This window comes from Monocercomonoides exilis (assembly GCF_001643675.1).
Source record: "Monocercomonoides exilis strain PA203 chromosome Unknown scaffold24-1337568, whole genome shotgun sequence".
Taxonomy (NCBI): Eukaryota; Preaxostyla; order Oxymonadida; family Polymastigidae; genus Monocercomonoides; species Monocercomonoides exilis.
The window spans coordinates 1,234,202-1,246,404 of NW_027150569.1; the positions used below are offsets into that span (position 1 = coordinate 1,234,202).

General features: G+C 31.7%; 2 protein-coding genes across 2 annotated transcripts; one reads left to right on the plus strand and one right to left on the minus strand.

Moving 5' to 3' along the window:
- Nucleotides 1-6,653: 6,653 nt before the first annotated feature.
- MONOS_17620 (uncharacterized protein) lies at nucleotides 6,654-7,195 on the plus strand (the record flags this gene model as incomplete). The annotated part of the gene is made up of 2 exons (XM_067870557.1): nucleotides 6,654-6,830; nucleotides 7,001-7,195. 2 exons carry the CDS (start codon nucleotides 6,654-6,656, stop codon nucleotides 7,193-7,195), a joined length of 372 nt encoding a protein of 123 aa, XP_067727026.1.
- A 3,921-nt stretch (nucleotides 7,196-11,116) lies between these two features.
- Nucleotides 11,117-12,142, minus strand: MONOS_6285 (putative NADAR family protein). The gene has a single exon (XM_067876506.1). It carries the CDS (start codon nucleotides 12,049-12,051, stop codon nucleotides 11,440-11,442), a length of 612 nt encoding a protein of 203 aa, XP_067727027.1. The 5' UTR covers nucleotides 12,052-12,142; the 3' UTR covers nucleotides 11,117-11,439.
- Between the last annotated feature and the right edge of the window lie 61 nt (nucleotides 12,143-12,203).

Consider the following 12,203-nt stretch of genomic DNA (forward strand, 5'->3'; position numbering starts at 1 on the left):
TTGATGAGAAAACATTGGATGTATTTTCTGCAATTGATTGAGCAAATATATTCATGTGATTTATTTGTCGAACATCGTTTAATAAAAACACATCTTTTTAAAGCGCTAATTTTTTTTTCTTTAATTGTTGCTTTTTTAATTGGAATCTCTGCAATTCACTTTTACCGAATTGAAATGACACAAAAGTGAATAAAAAGGAGAAATTGTCAAAATTTGAATTGCCTTAAATAAAAATCGTTTAAAGCAACCAAACCTGGTTTCATTCAAAAGTTGTGTTTGTGCAAGCTCCGTTCTGCAGAAACATATTTTTTTCCCTTTCGTTCAAAGAATATTTGTCAGGATAAACTAATAATTAAGAAAATTCTCTGTGAAAACGTTAAATAAAACCTAATACTTGAAATCTGAAAAGTGTTTAATATCAATCAATTCAAAAAATACATGTGCTCTTTATTCATTTTCCACGCATTGATGTTAGTTTTTAAAAGTTAAAATTATCAACAATAAATGATTTCGCAGATCATCCCATTTGTGGAACTTTGTCATCACAAAGAATAAACTATTTTTTATTGAGTCATGGAACGAATCAAGTTTTCTCTTTTATCAAACTCGAGGAAAAGCGAAAAATGCAGAGATGTTTGGGAGTATCTATCAAACAAATCTGCAAATGATTGTGTGGAAATGCTGAAGTACATGTTCTTCCATACAAATACGGGTAAAAAAATATTTCCCCAGATTCAAAAAATATTTAACGGTTTGTTTTTGTTTTTCGTCTTTGTATTTATATTTATCAAACTCTTTGAAACTTTTGACTACTGAAGATCGAAATCAATATGTAATATTGCGATTAGCGTCTGCATATAATCGAGAAGAAAATCCACACACAAAAGTGACGCTTTTAAAATGTGTTTGCCAGGAATATGCCCTCTCGCAATTGATCGATTTGGGTTTTGAATGTTCTCATGGAAGCTATTATCACGCAAAGGATAATAGCTCGTACACATCGTTTGATTTTCGAACTCCAAAAAAAGCTGCTCTTCCCCCATCAAAACGAAGTTTGATCTAATTCTTTATTGAAAAAAATGTGAAACTGTTCATCTATAATTTGTTCTTTATCATATATTAACATTTTAATAGAGATGAGCCCAGAAGATGAAAAAGTTTTCACTGATTTCATAAATGAAAATTCAACCGAATCATCGAAATGCATTTGTAAGTTGTCACAACAGAATAACAGTTTGTCTTCTTATTGGGTTCTTTAATTAAAAGTGTTGAAGAATTATCACTTTCAGAATCTTCAATGGAAATAGATGATGATTTCAAAATCATAAACTGCAGCGAAGAAATGGAAGAAGATGAAGATCCTCTTTATCATTATTTCACTGAGAACAACACAAGAAGCGAATATTTGCAGACAGCAGAAGAATCAAACAATTCAAAAAACAATGAATTCATTCACATGGAGATAGATGATGAAATTTCACTTTTGGACGTTCAATGTGAAATGGATGAAGAAAGCTGTTTCGAACCGGAAATAAATTTGGATTTATCAGAATTAACATCGCAAAGCAATAATGGAGAAAATATGGAGATTGAAAAAAATGAAGAACTGCATTATTCCAACGAAACCAATGAAAATTCAATAAAGAATAGTCAAGACTCGATTTCTTCTTGCAGCTCAATCATCGAATGCTGTTCAAAGAATAATCAGCACTCTGCACAAACTGGAACACAGAGAGAAAACAAGAATTATTATCCGTTACCAAACATGGGAAACACTTGTTATCTCGCTGCAATGCTACAAGTGTTCCGTTCTATTTATTTGCACTCAGAACGATTTTGTACACGAAAAGGGAAGATTTCACACTATTTGCATCGTTTGCTGAACATTGTCCAATCTTTGGATTGTTCAGTTAACATTAACAATAATAATGTCCCACAATCTTGGTCCTTGCCTTTTGTGAGATGTTGGGAAAAAAGGCATGGACTGAAAACGTGTGAACAACAAGAATGTTATGAAACATTTTTTAATATGTACCAGGATCTAATTTCAATAACACCAGCATTAGCAAACCAAATGAGAACGAACCAATCATTTCCAAGAAAATGTTGTGAATGTGGATCATATGAGTATGGAATTTGTGAATCTACTCCATTAATTCGACTTCACGGTTCAGATGTCATTTCGGAATTTAATAAATCATTCTCATCAGGTCAAACAAATACAAACAACAGAGAGGCCTTTTGTCTCAGATGTCAGAAAAATACAGATCAATATTCAATAATGAATATCCTTCAATTCCCTCATATTTTAACAATCACTCTTGAATCTGATAAATTTGATCAAAAGAAAATATACAACATTCCATTACAAATTTCATTTTTAAAGAATGAAGAAACAATTAAGGCTTTTCCTTTCCATTCAGAAAATATGTACAATTATCGGTTGATAGCAGTCCTGTTTCATCGAGGATCGAAAGATTGTGGACATTTTTATGCAATGTGTAGAAGCAGATGCCCATCGCCAAAATGTACATCATGCAAAGATTGTTGGTATATTTGTAACGACGGAGAAATATCCTTCATTAATAATGAAATTACAACAGAAACAAACTCTCACATAAACAAAGGTTCAATTCCGTTTCTGATTGTTTACTCTCAGGAGAATAGTGGATGCATTCCTGTTTCCGATATTGCTTCACCAAATTTGTTTCAATTGGGACTATCACATCAAGGAAGTTCTTTTTCGAATAATATTTCATCAATGAATCAGAGGAAAACAAATGTTCGTTCGGTTTGCATTAATTGTAATGGTTTATTACAAGATCCTTCTTATTCACTTCATCCTAATACGACAAATCCACATCATTCCACTTCACCTTCAATAATATATGATGATGAAATTTCTTATGTCCATTCTTCGTCAGAAAATCACCACAAAAAATCGACCTTATTTGGTTTATCAAATCGACATTCCGAATGTTCCATCACATCTGAAATAGACACTTCATTTCTTCCTTTTTCTGACGAATTTTCTTCTAATTGCAATTATCAAACGAACTCAAAAGACTGTGAAACTAATAATACAACAATTAATAATCATCTCACTCATAATTCAACCGCATCTACTAAACCAAATGGAAAACAATCTCTCTTTCCAGAAATGATTTCATCCAGCCAATTGAGTGAAACAAAAAACAGATCAACAAATCCTAATCGATACTTTTCAACCCTTCACAATTATCGACATAAAGATTCACAAAATGCAAACGTCAATAATCCATTCTTTCATGGTTCTCCAAACAATTCTTATTCACATATCAAAAAACAAAAAGTTCGTATCATCAATTCAACAAAAGCGCAGCTATTCAGAAAGTTAATGGAAACCACGAATATTAAAATGTCAAAAAGTTCTTTCTACAAAAAGACGAAACACCTTAAAAGGGCTTCCAGGCGAACTGACTTGTGCAACTTATGTGAAATGTTCAATCATCTGAAGAAAAAAGAAGAATATCTTAAAACAAAATCACAAACATTGAATGATCAAGAGCAACAAACAATAAGACTTATTGAAAAACACCGTTTTCTGGCGTCAAATCAACGTCAGCACTTCCATCAAATCAAAAAGAACATTTCATTTTCGGAAGCGTTGGTTTTGTTCGACTTTAAAGAGAATTGGACGCTTCCTATTTGCAAAAATCAAATAAGCCGAGATTATTACGAAAAAGAGGAAATCACACATTTTTGTGTAATTGTTTACATTGTTAACAAGAAAGGAGACAAAGAAAAGCACATTTTTAACTTCTTCTCAAACGCTCTATCTCACGACTACCGTTTCACCATTGAATGTCTGAAGCAAGTTTTGGAAGATGAAATCGTTAAAGACAAGCAAACTCTTCATTTTGTATGTGATACAGGGCCACACTTTCGGAATTCCCAGCTTATGCATTTTCTCCTTTCTGACAACTCTTCTCCCGTCAAAGGCAAACGAACAACTCTTTCCTTTTTTTGTGAAAAACATGGAAAAAGTGAATGTGACGGAGAATTCGGGAATCTGACAAACTGTGTAAAAAATAACTTGTCCAATGGACCTTCTCTTAATAATATTGATGAACTTATTAAATTTCTAAAAGACCATACAGATGACTTATATGATTCCCACCAAAACAACTTGGATAATTATCAAAAGACAACACGATATTTTGTCAAGTGTGAATCATTTATGAAAATTTTTTTTTCATTTTCTTCATTTTTTTATTAACTCAGACACTCTTCTGGAAATAAAATACGATGGAGGAAAATTGAAGCGAAGTCCATAAAGACGTATTTGTTCTATGAGAAACGAGGTAATCAAATATTCAGATCTGTGTGTTCACCACAAGATTCCCGAGGAAAAGAGTTAATGAACTTCCTTGAAAAAAGCATAAGAGATGAAAGGATGATAAAATCCTCTAAAAAATATTCTCGCAAAACAGAAATGTTTGAAATAGGGAATGCTACAAGAAAACTATTAAATGATAGGAAAAAATTGGATACAATTTGTTTTTAAAGTTCTGGTCTTATTGATGAGTTATTTTGTTTTTTTAGAATTTTATATTGAAACGAACGACGTTTTTTGATTTGTCTGCTGCTCAAGCCATTAAGTATTTGCTTCAAACAAATGCTTTCTGGTACCTCAATTTTCGCTCTTGAGCGAAATAAATGGGGCTAGGCTGATTCCGTCCTGGGACTGTGCTGTGACCGGTCCAGCACAGTCCCTTGAAGGCTTTGGGTCCAGAATCAGCCTCCCAGGGTAGACAATCATTTAATAAATTCGTTTCAATATTGAAATTCTTTTTTTTCATTAGTTTTATTTTTTTCTGTTTTTCAAATGTCGGCATTTGATGTTTTATTTTAATGTATCACATTGCTTTCTATTAAAATTATTCATTTTTCAATTAACTTTTATTCAGTGAAAAGATCAAGAAATGTATTATGTTAATATTGAATTATAATTCACAAGTTTTCTACACATTTTCAGAGCAGATTGGATTAGTAATTTAAAGTGCGTAGAAAAAAAAACCAGAACTCTCGTTGATTTAGCTTTGAATTAACGATAATATTTGTATAAACTGAAATAGAGAAGCAAATCATAGAATGATTTATCTATAGACATTGATCAAAAAGCTAATTCATAAAGTTTGTTTTCATTGCAACAATGAAATATTCTGTTTAAAAAATCAATAGTGAATGATTTATAAATGCAACTGTTGCTTTTCAACAATTTGCTGTAACGCTTTCTTTTCAGAAATTTGAAATGCCTGCGAAGCGTTTTTGAAGCACGGAAAAACGCTAACAAAGATTCATAAATATTGCCTGAATAATGAATTACATTTCAATATAGACCAAAATATTTTTTGGAATTCACTTTTTGTTGCAATGAAGATTTTGAATGCAGAGATAAATAGTTTATTAATAAGGAATTAAGTGAAAATGAACGAAGAAAGGAACGGAGAAAAAAGAATCCGAAAAAAAGAACAAAATTCAGAGATCAAAGGAAAGTCCAAAGATGAGCATCCAATTGAAAACATGGCTTTTGAATGTTATGTTCAAATCACAGAAAAATCTGCGGGAATCTTATAACGGAGTTTGTTGTTTGCATCATATTGCTTTGATTTATTGCGAAGCTGATTAAGCTTTATTCATCCTTCTTTCGTTTTTTTATTTGAGCGCATTTACACAAATATTCATAAAAAGATTTTTCTTTCTTTGTATATATGTGATCTGAAAATTTTTTTTTTTGATGATAAGAAGATATGTTATTTATATATTAATATTTTCAAGGAAAGTTACTTTGTTCCCGTTTAGCTAATGATAGTGTTCAACTTCTTTGTGAAGATCACCAATAACAACTTAAATAATGAAATTTTATGTCTTCTACTTCTCCATCTGATCTAACTTTTGTTGTATTCTCAAATAATCTGGTTTCTTCTTCTCCTCCTCCTTCTCCTTCCTCCTCTCCTCCTCCTCCTCTCCTCCTCCTTTTATTTTCCTCCTTTTATTTATTCCAAAGAAGAAAATAATCTTATGTTACAGCATCAGCGATACGATAACGGTGCAGGCGTCAATCCTTTTTCGTCAAGATTTTCAAATTTTCTCTGTCAGATTGTTTGGAAAGACATTCACAGAGAAAAACAACGTGAGATGAGTGCAATACGCGTTGAGAAATTGCTCAGGAGAAATAATGAATGAGAAAGGAAGAAAAAGAGAAAAGAAGAAGAACTCAGAAATCGCTACAACACCACGAGGCAGCGAATGAGATGATGGCACTGCAATCGGTACAAAGCGAATGGAAAGATGGCAGAAGGAGAGAAGACGACAAGGCAATCGAAGTGGCTTCGTGGAAGCAAACATAACAAGAAGTGGAAAAAAAGAAACTTGTTTTCTAACTGTGGCTGTAGGGGGATGATGGAGAGGAGAAGCTGAAGACCGAAAAGCATCAGATGCATGAGAAGAAGGAGATTGATACGAACCTGAAGCATTATATGTACAAACCTATGTTAATGCACAATATTTTTACGCTGACCAAGGCGAAACTTACGTTGCATTTGACTCACTTGTTGTCAATGTTGTCGCTAACGATGATATTCTGGAAGGAATAGCGTTGTGAGAAGCATATGAAAAAGCTGGCATGGAACAACAAAGAAAAGAGAAGAATGATGATTGAGGAGCACAAACGAGAGATTATGCAGAGAGAGGAGAAGGAGAAAGCAAAGAACGCAGAAAAGCCAAACACTTCAAAAATTATTATCACAGCTCATCCTTTTGCAGATGTGTCTCAGAAGTCACAAACGGTGAAAGCAGCCCACAAGACATATAAATGAACCCTGTTTCTTATCCAACCTCGCTTCCATCCACTTTTTCAATTTGCAATGTCATACATGAGCAGCCAAGGCAACCTCTTTCCTTCCAAGTGAAAAAAACCAGTTTGGTCAACAAAATTCAACTTGTCAACTTTCAAGAGATAATCTCCCACGTGGACGAGCTTGTGTCCGTTATGAAGCAGTACCTGATTCTATTCTACAAAATTTGTGGAACAGGAGATGGTGAAGTGGACTGGAGAGTTATTAAAAGTGACAAGGAAGTTGAAGAGGTTCAGGAAAGAGCAGACAGAACAGGAAAAGGAAAAACTTCATGCGGAGCTGAGGAAGCTGAATGAAGGAGAAAAGACAGGCGAAAAGATGACTGCGAAGTTGAATTAGAAATCGGAGTTAAGGAGACGCATAGAAGAGAAAAAGAGGATTTTGAAGAAGGAGAACGAGTAGAGCAAAGGGTTTGTTCAGAACGATAAGCTGCCACAGTTTGTGAGCTCCCCGAACAGTAAAACTTCTCAGGCATTTCCAATATCTTCTTCTTCTCCTTTTTCTTCTGTTGATGCTTCAAATTTGAGGTCATCAAAAACAAACATCTTCAAAAGTTTTCTGTTAATTTGATTGACTTTACAGTTGTTACGTATTTCTCATTATGACTGGATTTAAGAGGAGAAGTGGCAAAGACAGATGAACAGAAATGTGAAATATGTATGGCTGGTTATATGAGCATTTTTTCGGAGTTGTTTTGTATGATTTTCGTAATTTTTTTTTATATATTTGTACTGAAGGGTCAGAATATATTTTTTTTCTAATTAGTAATTTTGTGCTTTCATGAAACAACTTAAATATTTGTTGTTTTCACTTTTCTTCTCCCTCTTCTTCTTTCTCATCCATGAATTTTTTTGACTCATTTCAGAATTCACAATTTCACTATCTCATCTTCTGAGTGACATCTCAGCTATTCAAGCCGCTCTCATCGCGCAAATTCGCTTCCTCTGCCCTACCAGCGAAGATACAATTTCACTTCCTTCTTTTCTCCAAAAATAAAAAACAATAAAATTTTCAACAAACACTTCTTGGCCTTCTGCCACCAAAACTATTCATTTTCCAGGTGCAGATGAGCACACCACATGCATCACTTCCTTCTGTGATGATTCATGGAAACCATTGAAGAAGGGATGAAATAGAGGCAGGGAGAGAAAGCGAGGAAGAAGAAAGGAGGCTTGAACAACCGATTTGGCAGGATCTGCACTCAATATCATCGTTATTGATGCTTCTGGAGGTGCATCAAGGAAATTTTGTGGAGCGGCTGGAAAAGAGAGAGAGAAAGAGAAAACAGAAAAATAAAAGGAAGAGATGAGGAAGAGAGATGAGAGAAGAGCAAAAAGATAAGAAATTTTAGGAATTAGCCCAAATGATGGAAAAGAAAAAGATAAGCAAGGAAAGCCAGAAGAGGAACATGAGAAAGAAGCGAAAGACTGAAAAGAAGAGAAGGCCAAAGAAGGCACTGAAGAAAAGAAGGAGAAGAAAAAAAGAGGGAGTGAGAGATAAAAGAAAAGAAAAAGAAATGCAATCCGAAGGAGGACTTTTTTTCTGTTTATGGAGAAAAATTATCTCAAAATGCCTCGCTTTGAAAAGAACAGTTTGCAATTAATTTATTAGATAAAATGAGTCTCAAATTCAATATTGTTTCATTTTTTTTTTTTTGGACTTAGAAACACAGACAGATAATATTTTTAAAAAACATTATTAACATTTTTAAACTGCGAATCGATAATTACTGTGAAGAATAAAATGCCAGTTTTGAAGAAAAGAAAAAAATGAAAACGAGAAATATATGGAATTCAATGAAACTTTTTAAACAACAATAATATTCGGTTTAATAAGAAAATGATTAGATTTTTAACAACTTACACTCAATTTATTGCAAAGTTTGATACAATATTGGATAGTGTTGTTGCATATTTGAAACAAACAATAAAGTGATTTAGTTTTTCATTTTTGTTCACGATTGTGCGAAACAGTAACATTTGACAAAATTTTTCTAAATCGAAATGATTGCATTTCTATTGGATAGCGCAAAATTATCATAATAGATCATAAACATTCATGCAATATGTGCGAACCGTAAAAGTTGTTATTCATCAAAAAAGACAAATATCAAACAAGTTACGTTTTTAATAATGGTCATCCAACAATAATCATTAAAAATACTATTTTTTTTTATAATTGTTGACTTGAAAGTTGATGACTGATATTATTCATGATGCCTGAAAGCATTTTTGATGTTTGAAAACTGTTTTTTCATAATCTTAAACTTACCCCGAAAAAAAGTATGATCCCAAAAATAATTACCCAAATGTGTCCGGAAAAAAAGGTAAATTTGAGAATGATAAAAGCATTAATGCAAAAAAAGAAATAATACACAAACAAAACAAAATGGCAAGAATTGCAAAGGGCTCGATTCAAAAGAAAATTCATATGCTGCGCGATCTAGGAAAGGGAAGAAACGAAATTGCTCGTTTATTGAAAATTTCAGTCAAGACTGTAAAAAAACACAAAAAAACATACCATATATAATCAAATCGGTCTGTTAAAGGCAAACTCGGAAGGCCATTTTTTATTTCGCATGCTTTGCTGAAGAAAGCTTAAAAAGAATCAAAATGCATGCAAATTCGAAGAATCAGAGATCCAACCGATTATCTTGCTATGAATTGCAACAATTCCATCGCTTTTCGACGATTGCGCGTAATTAGTGGAAAATATACAAAGAGAAAAGTCAAACCTTTCCTATCAAAGAATGCTTGTAAGATGAGAAACGAATTTGCTGAAAAACATTTAAGGGATGATGAATTATGGAAGCTGACGATCTTCGCTGATGAAAAAAAAACAATTCATTTGGACCAGATAATACAAGAATGGAATAGAATGAAAATGATAATGAAGAGATATTCGATCATCAAAGTCAGAATAAACATGAAAAATTTTAATTATGGGATGCAGTGGGTTATAATTTCGAATCACCAATCATTTTTGTTTGCGAAACAATAAATAAAGAGGAATTATGTCGAATTAGAACGTTATCTATAAATCCTAATTCACGAAAGCAATACAAAAATAATTGGATATTTATCCACAATAATTCGCCTATTCGTCGATCTTTTAATGAGCAAAATGTGATCAGAGATTTTTCATTAACCAGTTTGGAATGGTCCCCTTATTCTCCAGATTTTAATAGCATCGAAAATGTGTGGATCATTTTATCTGGGAAAGTTTTCAATGATTGTGAACCAAAGAAAGATGCGAATGAGCTGAAAAAGTCAATTTTTGCTGCCTGGAATTAAATTGAAATGGATATAATTAATAAACTTGTTCATTCGATGTGCAAACGACTCAAAACGGTTATATTGAATGAAGGAGGATCAATAAACAAGTCATATATTATGATTATGTTGTTGGTATTAATTCTTGAAATTTTCCTTTTTTTTTTTTTTTTTTTTTTTTGAAAATTCAGATCACATATTTTTGATAAATAATTTTTTCTATTAACATGATAATTGTTCTTTTTTTATTGTTTTTTATAAAAGAAAAAAAAATATCTCAATTTTAAAGCATTAACTTGTTTGATAATAAAAATTATAATTGAATGCGATTTTTCTCTTTCTCAACTGTTAATTCAAATTATCAATATGGGTGATTATTTTTGAAACCATATTTTTTCATTCAAATTTTTCTGTTCAAAAATATCCTTGAATAAAAATTTATGAACACAAAAGAGTGAAAAGGCTCAATAAAGAAATATTAATCTATATTTAAACAGATTCACTTATTCTTAAAACAGTTGTGATAAATAAAGCACTTGAATTCAAAAGCTCTATTCAATGAAAAGCAAAATTCGAAAAACAAACACCCCGAAAAAAGTTATGATTTCAACAATAATCACACATATAAAAAATTTTATCAGTTATTTTTGACGGTCTGTATGAATAGCTCTTTAATTATGTGCGATAATAAATGAATGAAAAATTGGACAAAAATGTTCGTTCACAGAAAAATGTGATTGCAAACGGTATTGATTATATTTGATGTGATTCTATCCAGTTTAGACAGTATTCGAATTAATCATTTTGGATGATCGTGAAAATTGTTTTTTTATTAAATATCTGTTTTATGAATCTGAAAACCACTTCACAACAAAAATAATTTTTTCATAATTTCCTTTTTTAACTTTTTTTAAAATCGTTTCATTATAAAAATACGTGAAGTTATCAATTCAATTGTTGAAATTCTCTTGTTGATTTATTTTTGATGCATAATGAAGTTTTTGCATTTTCTTTTTCAAATAAATAAAAAGAATAAAAAAGAATATTATAAAAATAAAAATCAATTATATTTAATTAAATCCAAAATTTACAAAAGACAATACAATTGATAAAATGATCGTTTTGCTCTTGATGATAATAAATATTTGCATATTGAATGGTAATTTTTTCTTTGTGTCTCACTTGATCACTTGCTGGATACAAACATAAAAAATCTTTGGCTTAAAAAATGTTTTTGTATGAAAGATGAAACTCTAATTGTTATGCTTCTAACTTTTTGAACTTTCTTTTAATTGTTCAAAAAACGTGTCTCTAACAGCCATAATCGCGAAACCGAGAACATTTTCACCTTTCCATTCATGAGGATTTGTTGCCTTTGGATTTGAAGCATCCATTTTTATCCCCCATATTGCATCTAGCGGAGAAGCTTCCACTATAATTGAGGATTTTGTTTCCATTAATAATGCTTTTAATTCAGGATGCTGACTGAATTTGTGCAAATTCCCTTGGTACACTATGTCAAATTTTTTTTGTTCCCACACTGTTCCATTGAAATTTTTAACACCTCTCCCCAATTCCTTAGCTTTTCGTGGGGTAGATGCTTTCAAAATATTTTGTAAAGAAACATCATCATTGAATAATCGAGCCTTTTCAGCCATCATCCAATGCTCTGCAGTGTTATATCTAATGGAATCAACGACGAATGGTGATGTGAACCATTGGGCAAAAATGCCATAAGGATCTTCGCTTTCTTTCCAAAAGAAAATATATGAAAATTCTTGACCTTTCTCGCATCTTTCAATGAGTTCATGAACATTTCTTGGAGAAAGAGTTGAAGATATAGATGAACTTGTTGAAGGAACAGAACTTGGTGTTGCCATTTCACAAAAGAATTATAAATAAATAATTTTATTTTTCTATTACAAAAGATTTCAAAAATTTTATAAAACTATTAAAATATGTTTATATCTCAAATGGGATAGAATTCTTGATTATTTGAGTTTTCTTGAAATTGAACATTTTATGATGGGCA

What these genes read in the sequence shown, in the direction of transcription:
- MONOS_6285 (XM_067876506.1), bottom strand. Translation starts at nt 12,051, where the DNA reads ATGGCAACACCAAGTTCTGTTCCTTCAACAAGTTCATCTATATCTTCA.